Source organism: Thermobia domestica, chromosome 12, assembly GCF_964235325.1.
Source record: "Thermobia domestica chromosome 12, izTheDome1.hap1.1, whole genome shotgun sequence".
NCBI classification, from domain to species: Eukaryota; Metazoa; Arthropoda; class Insecta; order Zygentoma; family Lepismatidae; genus Thermobia; species Thermobia domestica.
The window spans coordinates 145,064,228-145,086,484 of NC_137465.1; the positions used below are offsets into that span (position 1 = coordinate 145,064,228).

General features: G+C 35.5%; 1 protein-coding gene and 1 non-coding gene across 3 annotated transcripts in view; both read left to right on the plus strand.

Moving 5' to 3' along the window:
- The window catches only part of Csl4 (exosome component 1 Csl4), a 64,557-nt gene that overhangs the window by 8,137 nt on the left and 34,163 nt on the right, over positions 1-22,257 (plus strand). For both annotated transcript variants that reach the window (XM_081734218.1, XM_081734217.1), the window contains exon 2: positions 17,341-17,383. In XM_081734218.1, coding sequence (XP_081590344.1) covers positions 17,347-17,383 — 37 coding nt within the window. In that variant the 5' untranslated portion in view covers positions 17,341-17,346. The remainder of the gene's footprint in view (positions 1-17,340; positions 17,384-22,257) is intronic.
- On the plus strand, positions 21,768-21,910 carry LOC145667163 (small nucleolar RNA SNORD10). The gene has a single exon (XR_014127873.1). It is a non-coding gene; the product is annotated as a small nucleolar RNA SNORD10 (small nucleolar RNA).

The following is a 22,257-nucleotide window of genomic DNA, read 5'->3' on the forward strand; positions in this document are numbered from 1 at the left end:
AATTAAATGTCGACTAAAAGCAGGAAATTCGTGTTACTATTCGGTTCAAAATCTCTTGCCGTCGCGAATTCTGTTGAGGAATTTGAAGCTTAAAATGTATAAAACGATAATCATGCCTGTAATTCTGTATGGTTGCGAAACGTGGACACTTACTCTGAGGGAAGAACATAGACTGAAAGTATTTGAGAACAAGATCCTGAGACGAATATTCGGACCCAAGAAGAACGGGAATGGGGAATGGCGGAAACTTCATAACGAGGAATTACACGGTTTACCCAACATTGTTAGGGTCGTCAAGTCTAGGAGGCTTAGGTGGGCAGGTCATGTAGCTAGAATGGAAGAAAGTAGAAACGCTTTCAAAGTCTTGACTGGAAGACCAATCGGAAAACGACCATTAGGAAGACCTAGGCGCAGATGGGAGGACAATATTAAGATGGATCTCGCAGAGATAGGAATGCAAAGTAGAAACTGGATCCAACTGACTAAGGATAGAAGTCAGTGGAGAGCTTTTGTGAACGCGGCATTGAACTTCCGGGCTCCATAGGCCATAGAGTTAGTTAGTTAATATTAACACGCGTATGAGTATGCAATATTTAAACGAATTATGGAAATAAAAAGGAAAATCTACTACACTTTATCCTGCTTAATGGAAGTCCCCCAATGAAGTGAAATGCTTGAACAACTGAGACAGCCATACTTCACTGACGTGACTGATTGCAGGATAATAAAAATCAGACGCGAATGAAAGATGATGTGAATCGGCTAAAGAGAAACAAGAAAGCCCCGAGAAAAGCAATGCATGCGGCATTTGTATGTCAGAAATCTCATGTGGTGTGGTGTGGTCCCGTTTCAAATCTAGAACCTTTTACACTAAATGCGCATCCGTCACCACGGCCCAATTTTGAAATGAATTTACGCAATATTACAATTTAAATACTAAAAGCAACATAAGACGAAATGTATTGTTTTATATATATTTATTTCATGCAGGGAAAAGCAGTCCTATATCTTTTAAACAATACCAACTGAACTAAGATTGAAGAATATTTCCACTAATGAACATTTTTAATTTGAAATAAAGTAATTACAAAAAAATGTGCCTGCAATTCAACTGTATTGTTGCACAATGGGTTACAAGGTACATTTCCAAATGATCAGAAGTAAAATTTTGTCGGCGACCGGATAAAATATTCTTGTATGCAGAGAATGATCTCTCCACATCACATGAGGTAACAGGAGCGTATTTCAACAGGGGGATGTAGTTGGGAGAAATATCTTCAGGGGGGGGGGTTCTTGTTTCACCACTGAGAATCTCACACACTGCCAATAGGCTGTCGTAATCCGGGTTTCTTTCCAGCACTGCATTTAGTTTCTTTCGAACTTTTTCTCCTACATTTCCACACACACCTTGCAGCAGTCGCTTTGCATCCTCTATGATTTCCATGGATTCTGGAAGAGGCTGCCCAGCAGTCTCTAGCTTTTTAATGCTTGTAGGTAGCCAACCAAAATTGCTGTCTATGTATGCGATATCACACGCTACTTTTGAGTCATTAAACAGTTTCTGAGCAATGCCAACTGACACAGCAGACTCCGATGCAAATGAATGAACAACAGGCTTAATTTTTTGAAAATGTTCATTGTAGAAATATACTGCCTGTATCCAAGTGCCCCATCGCGTTAGCACAGGCTCCGGAGGAAGTAGCACGTCTGGCAGTTGATCTCTGTAAACTTGAACACGTTGTGGCGCCTTAACAAACATTTTTTTCGTGGAGGAAACTAGTTGATTTACTTCGCAAAAGTTGTCTCTCACTTCTTCAGCAACACGCTGAATAGCATGGGCCATACAGGTGAAATGAATTAAGTGAAAGTAAAAAACTGTAAGTGCTCTAGCCGCTTTTAACATGTACGCTGCACTGTCTGTATAGAGAACAAGAACTTTTACTTCCTGAACACAACACTTTAAGACCATCGTTTACAAAGCGAGCAATCGTGGAATGACTCGTGCATTCCAGCAATTTACTCGCAATAAGATAGGATTTAGATGGAGCATCTTCACTTAACAGGATTTAGATGGAGCATCTTCACTTAGCAGGATTTAGATGGAGCATCTTCACTTAACTTTCCAATCACTAAATTTGCTACATCACGTCTCAAAACGTCTGTTGTTTCGTCCACAGAAATCCAAATATATGAACTACCTATTTCTGCCCTAATGGTATCTATAGCTTCCCTATAACAAACTTCGAGATAACGCTTTCGAAGAGTGGATTCGTCAGAAATTCGACGCCCGCAGTACTTCTCCAGAAAAACACGGCATTTTGGCACTTGAACTTTGTTCCCAGGAATGTTTGCTGCTATCATTGCTTGGTACAAGTCTTTGAAAAACTCATGCTGCTATCATTGCTTGGTACAAGTCTTTGAAAAACTCACTCACTGAAGTATCTTGATGCATTTGTGTCAATGGTACTTGTTTTTTTTTGCAGTTCGCAAATTTTTATTTCTTGCATGGAGTGCACTTCGTACATTTTGTTCTGAGATTTCATTGAACATCCAATTTTTTTATCACACACCTGGCACAACACCACTTTACCGTCCGTAGTAAACGCATCATCGATAGTAGCCCACGACCGCAATTTCGCGGATAAAGTTGAGGCAACCGGAGCCATTTCTAATTTCGACGGTCAATACGGAACACGTGCGTTTTGCAACTGCAATAGTAGAGTACTGCCCTCCTGTCATTCAGTTGAACAAGCGAAGTTCTTTGAAAGCTTACTTTATCTGCTATGATATTGCCATTGTCGCCAGCTTCTTGGGACGAACTCTTGCAGTAAATTCCTGGAAGCACACTAGCATACAGTTTTAACGAATTGCAGGATTTGCTTTTATCTTTCGTCCGACCTCCGATAACAATTAAATAGACTTCATTTTAGGAATTTCCTGGCCAGTCGCCTGTCAGGCACGCGATCTGCCTTCCTCCAGAGTTGAGAATAAAGGGCGTTGCTAATGTACCCGGGAGGGAGGATTTTTACTTGTTTCTTCTTATATTTCTTTTGTTATTGGCGAAAATTCTGCGAAACATGGTTTGATTAATAAAAAAAAGAGAGATATATTTCTCTTTCGGGAAAGAAGCAAAAAGATAGACATGACAAAATTGAATCTAGATGCAAGCCTTGCACAGTTGGAGATTTTGTTTTTATTTTAAATTAAAATTTCAGTAAACGCAAAATTTTAAGATATTTTTATGTAAAAAATATTGAGAAACCATAGAAATATGTAATATTGGTCAAAATATGTAACATGAAACTTGAGTTGAAGCACCCTACAGGTGTGAATCAAAGACATCTAAGGATTTGACGAACCTACATATGAAGAAAAAAATATGTAATTACATACAAATCCGGATATTAGTAATTAATCACCGTACACTGACTTTTTTCTTTTTTTTCTTTTTTTTTTTACTACTAGTACTACTCTCATGCTGAGATTTCGTCTGACTGTTCATTTATCTATACATTTTATTCTTCGAAACAAACTTGCGAAACAAATTTCTTCAGGTTATTGATTTAAATAGTAACAAATACAGCTGTACTTTATATTTACAAGTGTATGATTACTAGTGTAAAATCATTACAAGTGCTATATGACGGTTAAAATAAGTAAGTATTAATGAAAGAGGACTGTATTTATGTTTTCTAACAGCGTAGTATTTCTGACGGTATACAACACTTTTATTTTAATTTAGAAGTTAGTGTTCCCAGCGTCAAATCATTACAAGTGATTTAGGAATTCATTTCACTGCGAAAAGCCTCGATTTGGTTTGATTTGTTTTAGCTTAAAGTGTTCAATACCGTTACTTACGCGCGAGCCCACCGACCATCCTTGCTCTACCCTGACTCGGTTACATAGCATTTGTGCTTTTTAGTGGCCACCTAGTGCATATTCATTTTTTTTTTTTTTACTTTAGCTTTTTATAGCATATGTTCGCGAGCTGCATTTATATGCAAATCGTGTAAATATTGTAATTTTTAATCAGTTGCTTCTGATAACCCCCTTAAATTTCTTCAAATCTCAGTGTGTTATTTTCATGTCGCCCAGCACAAATCTTTTAGGGGAGAATAAATATAGTTAGTACAATAATTATAATATCTTTGACAGGTCTTCCGAGTGATGTACCTAAATTTAACGTAGGATAAGTGCCGGAGAGTAGGTCCAGAAATAGAAATAGAAATCGAAATAATAATAATAATAATAATAAAATAGTAAAACACTCGAAAGAAATGATGAATCAGTTCTTTTTCCTGAAATTTATACAAAGGAAGAATATTTAATGTGTTGATGCTGTAATCAGACAATAAGTTCTCGTATTGAAAGATGGCAGTTCCATGTGATAAATGTGACATTTCAGTTTGTAGTTTTATAACAACGTATGTTGATGAGGAACAGGAGTTATTACGATTGTGAAAATTGAGCAAAAAGTGTGGTAAATATTAGACCTTAAAAATGAGAAAATGGAGAAACATTATGAGCATTGCAGTAATGGTGGTGTGAATGTAATTGCAACAAACGTATTATGATATGATAGGCCGACCAGCTTCGCCGTGCCCTGACTCAGTAAGATAGCATTCATGCTTTCTAGTAGTACCTAGCATAGCTTGGTTTGGGTTTTCTTTATGCTGTAGTTTTTATGACATACGTCTGGACGCAGTATTAATTCGCAAAACTGTAAAGCCCTTCTAAAGTGCAATTGCACCGAGAAATGCAACTCTTTTATTGAGAATTACTTTCTAAGATAATGACAGTGAATTTCGTAATAACAAAATTTTAACGTTTCTGAACCTGACTCTCGGGGCATATGCTCTTAACCTACACGGAAAAAAAATGCGTATAGTTGCTTTAAATGATACCTCAGTACGTTCCGTAGGGTTACTTCCATGACACGTGCCCGAATAATTGCGTACAGATTGATAATTGACATACAAAGTTATATTTCATAAAATCTATTCACGTTCAGGTCATGTTTAAGTGTACCACTTGAAATAATTGCTTAAAAAACAATTCCCTCGCTGATTTTCTTTTCTTACGGCTGGTCTTTCGCTGATGGCGACCCCTTATGAGACCCGCATGAACCTGTTCGCAACATTCTATTACTAATTAGCCTAATTATTGTTATTTTGTTGTACCTTACCCACAATTACTCCTATTTAATTTCCCTTCTTAACTATTAATCAGGAATATTTATTTCTTGGTGCTTTCTTTGCAGTCTACTAAATACGTATGCATTTATTTTAAATTGCTGCACGAAAGTAGCACCTTCAAGGTTATTTTTCACGTCCAAATAGTGTGTGCTTAATACAGTAGGTGGCGCTACGGTCACCAATGTTAACATATACAACTAATAAAATGAAAACAATCAAAAATAAAATAAATAATTCAAAAACTAAGCAAAAACGAATACAATCTGGTTAATGGACGTTACAAAATCTAAGGAATGGTGTATCTTGTTGTTAGTTTCATTGTTGGATACAACTATTGTTAAATAAACAATCAACTTTATCTGCCATACTTTCTTCCAGAAACTGACCAAACTTGACACACCCATTGTATTACGATCGAAAAATTTAAGAAATGGTACCTGTCGATTTTACATTTTGATGTTAGTTTTATTGTTGGGATCACCATTGTTAACTAAACAATCGTTGAAAGCCGACATTGTTAAATAAACAATCAACTTTATCTGCAACACTTTTCACCAGAAACTAACCAAACTTGGTACCCCCATTTACGATTAAAATTTTTATTGAATGGTACCTATATATGTCGATTACACATATTGTTGTCAGTTTCATTGTTGGAGGCCATCATTGATAAATAAACAATCAACTTTCTCTGCTATACCTTCTACCAGAAACTGACCAAACTTATCACACCCATTGTATTACGTTTGAAATATCTATGGAATGGTATCTGTCGTTTTCACATATTGTTAGTTTCATTGTTGGGGTCACTATTGTTATATAAACAATGGTTGGAGGCCACCATTGTTATATAAACAATCAACTTTATCTTCCATACTTTTTACCAGAGACTGAGATACTGACCAAACTTGTCACACCCATTTACGATTGAAATATGTAGGGAATGGTGCATGCCGACGTCACATATTGTTGTTAGTTTCATTGTCGGAGGTCACCATTGTTATATAAATAATCAACTTTATCTGCCATACTTTCTGCCAGAAACTGACAAAACTTGGCACATCCATTGTATTATGATTATAATATCTAAGGAATGGTACCTTTCGGTTTCATATATTGCTCTTAGTTTCATTATAGGGGTCACCATTGTTAAATAAACAATCATTGGAGGCCAGCATTGTTAAATAAACAATAAACTTTATCTGCCACACTTTCCACGAGAAACCGACCAAACTTGGCACACATTTTTACGATTAAAACTTCTATGGAATGATACATGTTGACTTCACTTATTATTGTTGTCAGTTTCATTGTTGGAGGCCACCATTGCTTAAAAACAATAAACTTTATCTTCCATACTTTGTACCAGATACTGACCAAACTTGGCACACTCATTTATGATTAAAATTCTTATGGAACAGTACATTTCGATCTTCCATGTTGAGGGTCACCATTCATAAATAAACAATCAATTTTATCTGCTATACCTTCTACCAGAAACTGACCAAACTTTACACACCCATTCACGATTGAAATATCTAGGTAATGATACATTTCGATTTCACATATTGGTGTTAAATTCAATGTTGGAGGCCACCATTGCTAAATAAACAATCAGCTTTATTTTCCGTACTTTCTACCAGAAACTGGCCAAACTTTACAAATCCATTTATGATTGAAATATCTAGGGAATAGTGAATGTCGATTTCAGGTATTATTGCTACTTTCATTGTTCGACATTTATCATTTTTGAAAGAGATTTATGTTACCTGCAGAAAGAAAAAAAATATGTAACTCGTCAATGGTTGGGGTTTTGCCCTACAGCTAAACTGTAGAAGTAGACTCTGACTGACTGCAGGTGCACGAAAAAAATAAATAAATAAAAAAGAAAGAAAGAAAAAAAATAAATTAATAAATAAAAAAATAAAAAAACTTTGATTTCTCTCTCCCGCTCACTTCAAGTGTGGATATCCTGGACATATTCAAACTGAGCGCTACGATCTTTCAGTTTTTCCCAGTAGAGGCGTTAGTAGTGATTGCTGAATGGAAAAGTGAGCGTCTAGTGACAAAAAATCGAAATACTTGGAGAAGGGGGAGGGAACAGCCACCTTAAGCTGTTAAGTACGTGCACAGTGCAAACTACGCACCGTTTAGAAATAACGAAATTGGTTATTTTTTTCGTGACTGCGTAGAATTTCTGGATAGTATACAAAAGCTGTATTTCATTTTACAAGTGTAGCGTTATAGGTGAAGCCATTACAAGTGCTATAGGAGCTTATATCACTGCAAAGACCCACGTGATTTCACTATCCTCGCTTACATGCAAGCCCACTGTCGCTGATGTTTCTACGCCCTGCACTAGACTACCAGTTTTTTCGTGCCCTAACTCGCTTAGATAGCATTCTTGCTTTTTAGTGACCACCTAGCACAACATGATTTGCTTTTTTCCTCTTATTTTTTTGTGGCATATATGCGGACGCTGTGTTCAAACGCGAATTTTGAAAGAATTGTAATTTTACAACAATTACTTGTGTTGCTTTTTTGAATTTTATTTATGTTAAGTGGGTTATTGTCATATTGCCAAACGGAAATCATTTAGAGGACGATAAGAAGGAAATTAGTGAAATAATTATAATTTTTTAACTTATTTCGAGTAATGTGATTAAACTTGAGCTTAAATTTTCATATGCACTTACTTATTTTATCCGTCGTATAGCATTTGTAAACTGTATTATTTACTATTTAAATAAGTCGCTGCAGAAATTTGTTCCTTAGAAATATGTGTTTATCCACAGAGTGTTCAATTTCTTCTGTAAATTTTGCAAAATGTGGTATTCTTAAACTTAACCTGAAGCAAGAATTTTATTCCCTGTTTAGGACTAGACGATATAGGTATTTACTTTAGGATTTTCATTCATTGTACCAATTTCTAAATAATTGATTCTTCTGAACACTTCCTCAAATGTTCTGAAGAACCAGTTCCTCAGAAATCGAATCAGTCGGAAATCATGACGGTCCCAGATGTAATTCTTCTACAATTATTTAATGTTGTGTATCTTCTTAGGTTCATATGAATTTGGGACCTTGCCAAGTTCATTTCACAGCATAGTTCTAAGATAATCAATGTTTCATGTATGCCATGTTCAACAATTTTTATAATAAGAATATTTCAAAACCAACCGTACTTTCGATTTCTAAGAATCATAGTACTACTTCAAGATGAAGGTTATAAAATCTTAAAATTAACCGTTATTATTTAATTTCTTGTTATGGAAGCAAACGAAGTATTGGATGAATGTCACTAAAAAAAAAAAAAAAAAAAAAAAAAAAAAAAAAAAAAAAAAAAAAAAAAAAAAAACCCAGAAGCTACAATGCAAATTAGGAATTGCATATTATCAACTTGGAGGGAGGCATCTCCCTAACCCTCCAATTAATTATTGTATATCAGAATTAGGATACAGTAAGATGACAAATATAACAAAGCAAATTAAAAGTAATACTAAAGAGTTTCTGAAATTTCAAAAGGAATTATGTAATTCAGCAATATATGTCATTAGTATAACATGTTTTTGGCTAACACTAGCGTTTTTAGTATAAAAATTTCCTCTTCCGTAATTAATATTGAAGCTGTAACACTATCACTTCTGAGGCATGCGTGAAGCTTCTCTTATATATATCTATTCATTGTCGATGTTTTAAATATATGCCCCGTGGTAGAGTGGACAAAATTACACGAATTGTTAGCATTTGAATGGTTCCAGTCCACTTCCTATTAACTAAATGAATATAAATGTTCCAGCAGTCCATAATCAGAGCAGAGGTACTACTTGCATGCCTTCAAATTAGATCAAGTGAATTCTTAGCGACTGTGATTGCCAAGACATTCGAAAAGTTTTATACAAAATTTGCGTCTTTTGACAAAGCATAATCTTTCGTTAAATGTAATGTACCTACGCTCAAGCAGAATTTATACTCGTTAGTTCTCGTATCATAAACTTTAACAAGCTAAATGAATTTGAATCAGGTATTTTATCATCCGTAGATTATACGTTTATTTCAACAATAACCATTAAACTAACGTCAAAGTAACAACACACGCAATGTACAACTCAAAGTCGCTCGACTAACGAAACAAAAACAACCAAGAACTTCTTGTCTCCAAACGAAACTCTCACTTCCGTGCTCGATGAAGGATTACAGGTTCGTTCTCAACAGATGAATCAAATCATAGAAGTAAAAAACTGAATCACCGAATCACTAATGGATAAATTGCCTGAAAGAAAGACTTGCCTAGGCTTAGAGACCTGCACGGGCCGAATTTTTCGGCCCGAGCCCAATCCAGCCCGAACGTACCTAGGCCCGGTCCAGCCCGGGCCCGAAAAGTTTTGCAGATTTTCGGCCCGAGCCCGGCCCGGCCCGATAAGTTTTTCAAAATTCTTAGCCCAAGCCCGGCCCGGCCCGGGCCCGATAAATTTTAAAAGTTTTTGGCCCGATCCCGGCCCGATATTTTTTTTAAATTAGCTCAAGCCCGAATCTTTCTCAAAATTTAGTACTAAATTTGACCTAACCCTCAGAAACATTTTCTAAACTTTGGTTCACAACCTGACGCTTGCCTTCCGAACGGTACTATTGCCTCCGAGAACTTTGCCTGTCATCGAGAAAACAAAAACTCCATTCCCTGTAACAAAAATCTAACTTAATTAATTTTTAGCATAAAGTGAAGATGGCAATATTGTTTAGCGACAGGCAAAACATTCCCACCCTTTCTTTTTATATTTTGAAGGTCAAGGTCAAAGCTCAATTTACCGCATAATGCCTGCAATCCTCTATAGTGAAAAGGAGCCGCTAAGCAACCCAAACTGTAAATAGCTATTGCATTCTTTGTAACATTTTTCACGGACACACTTCTTCAACGTTTGGCTTTATTCCAACTATCGTTTAACGCAGGGCCGCCCTGAGAAAAATTTTGGAGGGGATTTTACTCTACTTTCGAACTAGCAATTTTACTGTCGGAATAGCATTAAAACACGATTTTGAGAAGCTAATTTTCAAAAATTTTCCGGGGTGAACCCCCGTACCCCCTGCTTCGATACTCGAATGAAGTACCGCGCAAGTAGCCGTATGAAAGGAAAGGTTGGTTTGTTTTAAGAGAGAAGGGCCGCCCACAGGAGGGATGAATGGCGCAAGTTGTGCCATCGAGAAAAAAATTGGGGGAATAAAAAAATTGGGGAAGAATTTTAATGTCGAATAAGTAATTTTGCTGTCGTCAGAATAACATTGGAACACGATGCGATTTTTTTTTTTAAATCTCGAGAATGAATTCCCCTACCCCCTGCTTAGAAACTCTATGAATGAAGTACCGCGCAAGTTGCTATATGAAAGGATGGCGCCAAGTTCTGGTGAACAACAGTTACAAACACTCAAGGAATCACTTTCAAATTTAGATTTGAAACTTGCCTATGTTGTCTGTTGAAAATTATAAAGTAGTTTGACAGAATTGTGAGCTAGTGGTAACCATACAGACAACAGCCAAGTTTCAAATCTAAATTTGAAGTGAGCCAGTGAGTGTTTGTAACTGTTGTCCACCAGAACTTGGCGCCTATTTTTGTGATTTCAATTCTTTTTAAGGCCACTCGTACTTGGCTCTTTTACAGGAATGTTTTTTGTTGGATATCATTTCTTTTTGTAGGCTAATTTCGAGGATAACATTTTCTTTTGGTATCAAACTCAATAACTTGTAACTTGCGTCTTACTTTTCATGTACAAGGGAATTATATCAATATTTTGTAAAGAAAAAAGTAATACTACTAATTGTAAAAAAAGAATACCTGTGCCATACACAGTGTGTGGAAGTTTTTATACCCTTCAATATCCTTATAGAACATATTTAGTATTGTACACTACCAAGACTACTAATAAAAGTAATGCCATTGTTATAATTACTACTGCCCCTACTACTACTACAACCATTCTATAATACTACTACAGGATATAAAAACAACAACAAAAATAACAATTACTAGTATTATAAAAGCTACTGCCACACTGGGCAATTGTTTTTAGAGGACTTGAGTTTTGAGGAGGGAAGAGATTATTAGTTTTGGGGGATAGTGCGCCATCAGCTTTGGGGGGGATGGGCACTCCTGGTTTAACGAAAGTCAATAATTATTAAAGAATTGCAATTGATCGGCCCCAACCCGGCCCGACCTGAAGAGAAATCAGTGTCGGCCAGCCCAAGCCCGGCCCGGCCCAAAGAAATAACAGTGTCGACCCGCCCAAGCCCGGCCCGGCCCAAAGAAATAACAGAGTCGGCCCGGCCCGCGGGCCGGGCCGGGCTTCGGGCCTCGGGCTGGGCCCGGCCCGTGCAGGTCTCTACCTAGGCTGTAGCTCAAAGCAGTGGTGAATATTTGCATAAATGATCTTCTTTAAGGCACGGGGAAGATAGTTTGTATTGGTTTCTAAGAACTGATTTATATGTTCCTAGAATTCGAAGCAAGTTAGTAGTTGGTTCCTCGTTGGAAATATGACTTCAATGTTTTTACCTTGTGACTTCAGTTACGTGATTCATTTAACTCATTTCAGTGTGCTCTGTCACTTATTTCAGGAACTTCTTAAATTTGCTAAACATTGTTAATGATTTTCCTTCGTATGAAACTATTCTAGAAGAATCAATGAAACATTAATCCTCGCATAATTTCGTTTTTGTTGAAGACAATAACGAACTCAACAAAACTGATGATCACTTTCTATACTTCAGCTGAATTTTGTCGTAGAAAAATTTTAATGTACCGCTTAAATGTTAACACAGAGTACGTAAACTTAATGTGAGAGAAGAAAATAACGAAAATCCGAAAATTGTTGAATACTTTCCGCATTTTAACACACGTCGTCTTAAAAAAAAAAAAAAAAAAAAAAAAAAAAAAAAAAAAAAAAAAAAAAAAGTTATAACAAGTAAATATTAACACTTTAGTTTCTGACAGGATTGTTGGAATTTCTTCCATTCCAAAAAATATTTTTCTTTTCTTTTCATTTTTTTTATTTTTTATTTATTTATTTTTTATTTTTATTTTTATTTATTTATTTATTTATTTATTTATTTGTAAATCTCACAGCATTGTATTTATGTATTTATTTGTAATAGCCCCTTCCTCACCAAAAAATAGCACGATTGTACTCCCTGTTTTACGGACGCTGGGGTAACACGAAGGCAGAATGTAAGCAGAAATGGTAATATGTGCAGAAACTTTTCCAGAAATGTTAATATTTCTGGATTGCATCAATAGATTCAAATTGTACGGCTTTCATAAATTCTTCTGTAAACTCGACTGCTAAACTTGATATCTTTAACATGCATTAACATTTCAGTACAAATAGATGAAAATTAAATTTTCGATACCGGCGCCACAAGAGAAAGGTAGATTTCTTCTACGTAGAGTGTGAGATGGATGGTAATATTTTGGAAAGGAGGACACAAATCAATTACTTAAGGGTAATATTCGATGTTGTCTTTCGGAATATATATTGAAAAGAACAGTGTACATAAAAAGTTATATACTAACTTATATTTTGTTATACAAAATTAGCAATATAGATTCATTAATGGTTTCGGTAGAGGGATTCGTTTTAGTAGTGCTGCATACACAAACTTTAATTAAAAATGTTCTTATGGTAATTAAACTATATTATGAAATATAGTCATATAAAAATATAGATACTATATATAAAATTTACTAGAAAAAATAGTGTAGTACATTATCTACTACAAGTGACAGTTTTCTGCCACTTGCTTGTAATTTAATTCTTGATTAATTAGAGATATGTATGTAAAATAGCATGAGGTTTCCTTAAGGTAATTTTCCAGTCCTAGATATTTATAATGTTAATATGTTTATTATTACTGTTGCTGTTCGTGTGAATATGTGCATATTTCTATGTTTTTCATTTGAATATTTTTTTCATATTTTTAATTTGAAAATCTTTCTTCCTTCTTTCAGCTCTATTCGTACAGAACTAGTTTACAGTAAAGAAATAGCGTAGTTCGTACATTCGGAAGAGGGAGAGACAGAGCTCCTTGTCTTTCGGCCGGGAAAACTTTCTCTTTGTGCTTTTCTATAGATCTTTGTTCTATATTTATGACGATTGGCTGGTTTAAACCAGCTGTTAAAAAAAAAAAGTTTAAACAAACAAAACAAAAAAAAAAAAAAAAAGAAAAAAAAAGAAAGAAAAAAGAAAAATGCTTTAAATCGTGTCAACTTTATGGTGAGTTTCCAAATATCAAATCATCTGCATTAGTTTTATCTGCTTTTCACCTTTTAATCAACCTGCCCCATGGTCTATTCTCTTTCGAACTACAATCCTTCTTTCAAGTGTAAACGAAGCAGCGGTTCGGATGTCACTTTAAGCGCATGTTCTATTCTCTTTCGAACTACAATCCTTCTTTCAAGTGTAAACGAAGCAGCGGTTTGAATGTCACTTTAAGCGCATGTTCTATTCTTTTTCGAACTATAATCCTTTTTTCAAGTGTAAACGAAGCAGCAGTTCGGATGTCACTTGAAGCGCATGTTCGGTTCTCTTTCGAACTACAATCCTTCTTCCAAGTGTAAACGAAGCAGCGGTTCGGATGTCACTTTAAGCGCATGTTCTATTCTCTTTCGAACTACAATCCTTCTTTCAAGTGTAAACGAAGCAGCGGTTTGGATGTCACTTTTTGATCTTTTGCAAGTGAAAATGCAGCTCTCGTTAAAACAGATATTTGCGATCAAGTTTTGTGTGAAACTTGGCAAGACCGCTACTGAAACTTACTATGATCATGACTTCGGCGTGACTTTTGGTCGTCAGTGAGCACTTTTGGAACCATTTTTGCGCACACCTTCCGCATGCCGATATGGTTTATAACGATATCATGAACTTTAGTTTTCAGACTGTTTAACATGTCGGCCATTAAATGAACACTTAATCGTCGGTCTGAGTTCAGCATTTCCCTCACTCGCGTCACATTTGAACCGTGGTAGTCGTGGATGGCCGTCCGGCGCCATCTTCGTTGTCGACTTCTTCCCGACCTTTCAAAAATACCTTGTGCCACTGAAACACTTGTCGACCTGACAGAGCATGTTCTTTGTAAGTAGTCTTCATCATAGTAACAGTTTCCGTAGCAGTCTTGCCAAGTTTTACGCAAAACTTGATCACAAATCTTTGTTCTAACGAGCATTGCATTTTCACTTGCACAAGATCAAAAAACAACCTTCATGGACAGGCCCATCCTCACTGTTCGGATGCTTGGAATATACTGAGCGACGGAGCGCTGCTTAGCTGGGTTCCCCCACTACCAGTTACAACCGGATAGACCGCGCTCCGATGTAAGTCGCGTCACAATAAATTCACTGACATTACTTTAAGGACAGACCTTGTATGTCGTCACTGTTAAGACTATGTGCATCACTCTTACGAGAAATTAAATAACAATAGATACAATTTGCAACTTAACAGTGCATACTACTGGCATGACGTGTATACAGTTCATAAATTAGTAAATAATATATTATAGTAAATAAGAATTAGTACATAAATTAGTAAATAATTTATTATAGTAAATAAGAATTATCCATTCCATCAGACTGGCAACTAATGACATACTTTCTAGCGGTATAAAATTAGATTTTTCTCGAAAATTACACATAAGAATTTACGCCCAATTATCATTTTTGATCAATTCGATATCATCTGTCGATTTGTGTGTGTCTTATCTTTGGACAATATTATAGATAGACAAAAATTAAAAGGGTTATATCCCATTAACCTGGTTGTATACTGTCGTCTTGCTTAAGTCATAATGAAGGTCTTCATTAGTTACTTCAGTTTCAGTTTCTTTTGATAGGTGGCGTTGTTATCGTACAGCATCCGTTGTTAGGTTTACAAAACAATTTGTTTTTTTTTTCGATTTTTTGAAAAATTACGCAGGAAGATTTTCGCTCATATCATTTTGTTCAACTCAGTAAGGACTATCGATTGATATAGGTCTCATTATTATTATTATTATTATTATTATTATTATTATTATTATTATTATTATTATTATTATTATTATTATTATTATTATTATTTTCGTTAAACGCTGCTAATATTGTAGAATTCAGTAATGTTTCACAACATAGGCATTATCAACTATAGTATCTGCAATCAACACCAAATATATACGGCTGTTGTAAATGATCTTCCCGATTTTAAAGTTTAATAACACTATTTATTCACAATGACATGCAGCTTATGTTAAATAAAAGAAAATCTCGAAAAGTTTTAGCGACTGACTAAGCTCATATTTAGGTATGCATTCTGCCGCTAGGGCGATAGTAAATCAAGATGGCAGGAGACGAAGTCAGAAAAGCATTTTGCGGATTCGAATTTCATGTAAAATAGTCTGTAGTTAGATCCACCAAGTGGGCACTTAATTTGGAAATTGTACAGAGAATTTAACCCTTGTCCGGGCAAGATAATTTTGTAACGTAGACGAGCAACTGGACCTTACCAACTCGATATGTTCATGACTTTAACTTCGACTAACGAAAGAAGAATTCAGAATTTTATGTCATCGAAATATTTATGGTTATTGAGAAATTCGTCGGGGGGGGGGGGGGGATGAAGCTACTGGGCCTGGGAGGCCCCGCTTGCCCGGATAAGGGTTAAATAAAGTAGTTGTATCTTCAAGAAGAAATCAAAGGCCAGATAGGAGTTGATGAGGAAACAGTTGATTCTGTGCGTGCGACTTTCGCCAGATGCCCACAAAATCAACAGTTCATGCAAGCAAAGACTTGAACTTGAAGCAGACAATAGTGTGAAGGATTCTGTGAAGGTTTGAAATTTCATCCACATTGATTGAAATTGTTGAAGACGCTTATAACTGTAGACAAGAATAAGAGATTTCAGCTATGCATTGTGATGCAAAACCTTATAGAATGACATTGTTTCATTGGGACAGTTGTCTTTAGTGATGAGGCTACATTCCACTTTTCGGGAAAAGTAAACCAATAAAATGTGAGGATCTGGGTCTTGGAAAATCCCCATGGTTATGAACATATCTGTGATCCCTGTGCAGTTATTCATACACAGTGTACTGGCCCATGTTTTTCGAGGTGGTCATTGTGAACGGAATTTCCTACCTCCACATGCTGTAGACATGGTATTTTCCGCAGCTGGAAGAGGACATGGAAAATTTTATTTTCCGGCCGGAAGGGCCATCTCCCACATTGTCACCGGAATGTAAAGAGGAAACTCAACAGAAGGTTACCAAATCGATGGATAGGACGCGCTAGTCATGAGGATCTGATTCTGCTTCCGTGGCCCTCTCGGTGACCATCTCATGCGTTTTTTTTTTTTTCAATGTTAAAACAAAGTGTATCAGCCACTTCATACCTAACAACTTGCCTAAACTTCGAGTACGCATTCAAGATGCAAGCAGTTGCATCTATTGACTCTGAGATACTGAAAAAAGAGGCAGGAATTAAGACTATCAAATTGACATATGCCGAATTACAAAAGGCACGCATGTTGAGTATCTTTAACGTGGAACGTTACACGTATATATTATTTAAAAAAAAAAAAAAAAAAAAAAAAAAAAAAAAAAAAAAAAAAACATTGAATTTTTCTTTCATTTAACATAAGTTACACATCATTATGAATAAATAAATGTGAGTTGTTAAACTTTGAAGTCGGGAAAATCATTTACATTGACGCTATATAATAAGGGCAAACTAATACACATGTGTGCTGTACACTAATATTAAATATTAACAGAAAAGAAGCTTTACTGTTACTAGTCTTATTGAGAGAGAGAGAGAAAAAAGAGAGACTTATTTCATTCCGTAAAATTCTAAAAGTTTTCTTTTTACTTTATATTTCGAGTTATCGACCAGATCTACATTGCTTACACGAACAATACAAATATACAGATGTTGCACTTTTATTGTAGGTGAATGCTTGTGCGTGTTAATTCTTGAAGCAAGTGGGTAGAAAATACAACTCCTCCTTCATCATGTGAATAATAGTAATATATTTCGCGATAACTTATTTGAATCCAATGTTATAAAAAAAATATACACCGTGTTTTTGTTTGGGTATTATTTCTTCTAATTGTTTTATTTTTTCTCCGCAGATAACAATGGGAGACAACAAGTCCGAACTTATATGTATTCCAGGTATGTATTATTGTTTTTATTATTATTATTATTATTATTATTATTATTATTATTATTATTATTATTATTATTATTATTAATTTACAATTGACTTAAGATGTAGCGAGAAATTCGCAAGTGATTTATTTAGCGAAACATGTGAAACAGAATTAAATTGAAAACACAGGGTGAAACGAGGAAATATCAAGACTTTTGTCTTCGCGAATTCTGTCTAAGAATTTGAAGTTTAAAATATATAGAATGATAATTTTACCTGTTCTACTGTGTGGTGAGTTGTATTGTCGCTTAATTGGAGACAAGAAGCTAACAAAGTATTTGAGAATAGAATTCTGAGGCAAATATTCGGGCCCAAGAGGGACGGGACTAGAGACTGGCGGAAACTTCATAACGAAGAACTGCGTAACACTGGTCAACAGTGAAAATGCTTCGGAGATAAAAGTAACCAATTCTTACTAATTTTAGGGTGCTGATAACGAATATGAAATTAGTTTTTGAAGATTGGTTCGGGTTTCAAAGAAATACGCTATCACCGGATGTGCTCCGGTGGGCAAATTAAGGGTTCGTGACAACAGGAGCTGTCTTTTTATTTCAATAAACTTCCATTGTTTGACGGTTAGTTTCATTGTTAACCGCAGGGAGTAAGCTCTGCGGGTCTTAACCCCGCAAAATTCCGACTTTTTTGTAAATTTAGTCTAATTTCATTCTCAGTTTTACTCTCAAATTGTATTTGGACTCCCGGAAAGCTTAGGACCGCTCCAGAAATAAATTTCTGGATGGCTATCCTTTTTGCTTGCATTTCATCACTGACAAGGAAACATCAACCACATCACGGTTTAGTTTGTATTGAAGAGCTTGCCAGAGAAAACGTGGGTGATTCTTTTGTAATTACAATTTGCCATTCCGAACGTGGTCGTGGTGAGATATTGGATGTGTTATTATTATTATTATTATTATTATTATTATTATTATTATTATTATTATTATTATTATTATTATTATTATTATTATTTATCATTCTGTGACTGTACTGAGCAGAAACATGTCGCGTAAATGTGTTTACAATGCAGAGAAAATTGTTGTTTTTAACGAAGTGAAACGAAAGCCTATCATAAAGAAAGCCTATCACTTGTACTTTGGCTCTAAAGTGGGAGATATGGACAAGAAGTAGGCATCACATATTTCTTGTAATACTTGTTGTACAAACTTGGCGGGAATGGCTACATGGAAAAATGCCATGCATGCCATTTGCAGTTCCAATGATATGGAGAGAACCGAAAGATCATACTTCATGTGGTTCGGATTCCACATTAATCAGTAGGTCCACATCTCATATAGCCTCTCTGCTGAACGAGACGCTAAACTAAAATCAACTCAACTCAACTCAACAGATCATACTTCATATTGCTATTTTTGCATAGGATATAGTTCCTCCAATTAAAGATCTATCCAAGAAAAGAAAAAAACTGGACTACTACTTGTCCAAATATTCCTTGAGATGTTCGTCACTGTGCCACGTTCTGAAGAACTAAAGGTTCCAAAACCTCCCTACCTTACTCCAGTGTTTCATTCGATGAAGAGCAAAAGGCGAACGAAGTCGGCAGATTCATCATCTTCCATCGATCCTCTCTTCACAAAACCAACATATTATCTATTCGCCATATGATACTCAACCTAAATTAAATTACCTGGGGTTGTCAAAAAATAGCGCAGAACTACTGGCGTCCAGACTCAAGCAGTGGAGAGCTTATTTCAAAGATCTAAAAGTGTTCGTGTTTTGAACACGTCAGAATCCCCTGGAACAGTATTTTCAGTGGAAAGTGACATAGTATGTTGTAACAATGTAATTGGTCTTATGAGTAAACTTAACATAGAAGATATTCCCGATGAATGGCTGCTATTCATAGATGCATCAAAACTATCATTCAAATATATTCTGCGTAAACTTCCACAAATTGCTGAAACTAAAATCAGGTATGGAATCCTTATTGGCCCTCAAATTCGCTAACTCCTCAGTGATCCTGAATTTGATGCAATGTTAGTAGATAACAGTATTGCATGGGATTCTTTCCGAAAAGTGGTGACGAATGTTTTGGGAAACTAGCAGTCTCAGAACTACAGGAAAGTAGTGGAGCACCTAATATCTTCTACCAAGCAATGGAGTGTAATATGTCACTAAAAATGCATATATTGCACTCCCACATAAGATTTCTTCCCAGAAAATAGCGGAACAGTCATTGATGAACATGGGGAACATTTCTACCAATTTATATCTATGATTGAGAAACGATATCAGGGCCTCGGGAGCAAGTCTGTGCTTGCCGATTGTTGTTGAACAATCGCTAGAAATGTTCCAGAACCACAGGTTTTAATTTCTTATTGACGCTTTTATGTTCTTTGAAACAAAACTCTGTGCCAATCACACACAAAATCAATTATCATACTCTATAGCCTATATATCAAATGATTTTTTGTCTCATATGTAGATGGTCTAATGTTATAACAAAACGCATTTTCATCTCTACGCACGAAAATTACTTTATATATTTTTATTTTATATCTCACTTTTCCCTATATAAAATTTGGTATTGTCAAGCATGATTGAGAAATACTGTTTCCACATAATTATTGTAGATATTACAATGGATCTTGGCACACGTATTGCGTGTGAGCCACAGTAGTTTCAATGTATATTGTATTTTGGCACCTATAGCTGGGGCAGCACCAGGAGGCACTGCAATAAAAAAAAATATATATATATATTTTTTTTGGACGGAAGATCCTCAATTTTACCCCAATTTTCCCTTTTCTCGTACATCACTCAAACACATACACACCATTCTTATGGTACTATTTGAAAGCCTGTTTTATTCTGAAGAGAATGACGTATAAGTCATGATACTCAAATAAATAGTACTGTTTGGATTCTTTTTATTTTATACCTCACTTTTCCCTATACGAAATTTGGTATTGTCAAGTAGAACTGAGAACTATTTTTCCCCTCACAATTATTCCAGGTATTACAATGAAACTTGGCACATGTATTATGTATAAACTACAGTAGTTTTAAAGGAGTATTATATTTGGGTATCTTTAGCCGGGGCCGTACCAGGGGGTGCTACATTTGAAAAAGGGGATTTTTGGATGGAAAATTCCAAATTTTACCTTAAATTTCCCTCCTCTTATACGTCATGTACACACGCGCATAGTACCATTTGCAAGCTTGGTTCATTCTAAAGCAAATGACATATGAACCACGATATTCGAGTGAACAAAGTTAAGCAACAGCTACTTAAGTGGAAGGCTAAATAGAAAATTCAAGAATCACAAAATATCAACACTACATAACACATATTTCTGTCAGTTACACTTAAACCCGAACCAATTCAGCATTTTATTTTCATTTTCGTATTCAGCATCCTCATTTCCATAAGAAAATATACTTTTCTTTTCCGAAACATGAAAAAAAGTTAAAATTTTTTGTTAGTGTGATTTATTTCATTTACCTAACATTGTTAGGGTAATTTAGTCTAGAAGACTCAGGTAAGCAGATCATGTAGCCAGAATGAAACAAAGTGGAAACGTCTTCTAAATTTTAATTGGAAACCCAATCAGATAAAGACCATTAGAAAGACTTAGGCGCAGATGAGAGGATAATATTAAAAGTGGATCTCGCAGAAATAGGAGTACAATGTAGAAACTAGATTCAGTGCGCTAAGGGCAAAAGTCAATGGAGAACTTTAGTAAGTACAGTCTTGAACATTCCGGTTCCATATGCCATAGAGTGAATGAGTGGTTATATTATAATACTTAATACTTCATATTGATTTTTTAAAATATTTTTGTTAATGTTCCATTTTGTAAAGAAGTCTTGAAGGCCAGAGTTTTTTCCTTAGTTGCCTTTCTCAGTAAAAATGGTGAGTAAAGTGAACGGAGTCTACACAAGTTCCCGTAATTATTCATGAATGAGCATTGTTCGTACCACAGACTTCATTGTTGTGCTTTTCTTTCATTGTAAAAAAAATTGTAAAAAGTTGAAAAGGTAATAAACGAGAGAATCTTCAGCGTCATGTAGCCCGTGAAGAATAATCATAATTCGACGAAATTAACAGGTAATGCTGAAACAGACCCATATTTAAACTGTTCTCATGACATACGCTTGAGTTTTAAACTTATAGGTAGAAGTATCCTCTGAAATTCACATGTTTTTGCTATCAGTGGAATTCATATTAACCATATATTGCAGATCTTGTAAATGATATTTTTCATATTGAAGAGTATGCGAACTTTCGTTAATGTAAACTTAACAGCCTCAAATAATTGAGAAGAATTTCGAAGGATCTTAATGTTAAAATATTATTATACTACCGTAATACCGGTAAATCGTATGGAATGATGATGTAGGCACATGCGCGTCATCTGAGCTCACTCCGTGTTGTTAGAATGTTCAGGAAGCGTGTTCTACGTTCTCTATGGATATCTGCAACATTCTGGGAATGAGCGTAATGATTGTAATGTGCTTCTGACCATACGATTGTCTTGATAGTTCCGTGTCCTTTCATATGTAACAGATTACAAACCAAGGCATCACATGCACAAAAATAAAAGTAAACCGTGAATAAGCACTTCCGGTAATGCCTCGTCAGATGAAAAGGAGATGAAGCATGAAGAACGAAACACTAACGAAAAGAACACCAACGAAGAGTGTCAAATCCAGCACTCTTTAGAAGTTTCAGTGCCTGTCCTTGATAATCTAGGAACAAAGCGGGATTTAAAATTATATAAAAAAATTAAGAACAAGAAAGTAGATGCGGAGCGTCTGGATGGGCGCCGTACTGCAATTCAGAGTGACGTAGTTGTAGGCTAAAAGTAGTGTG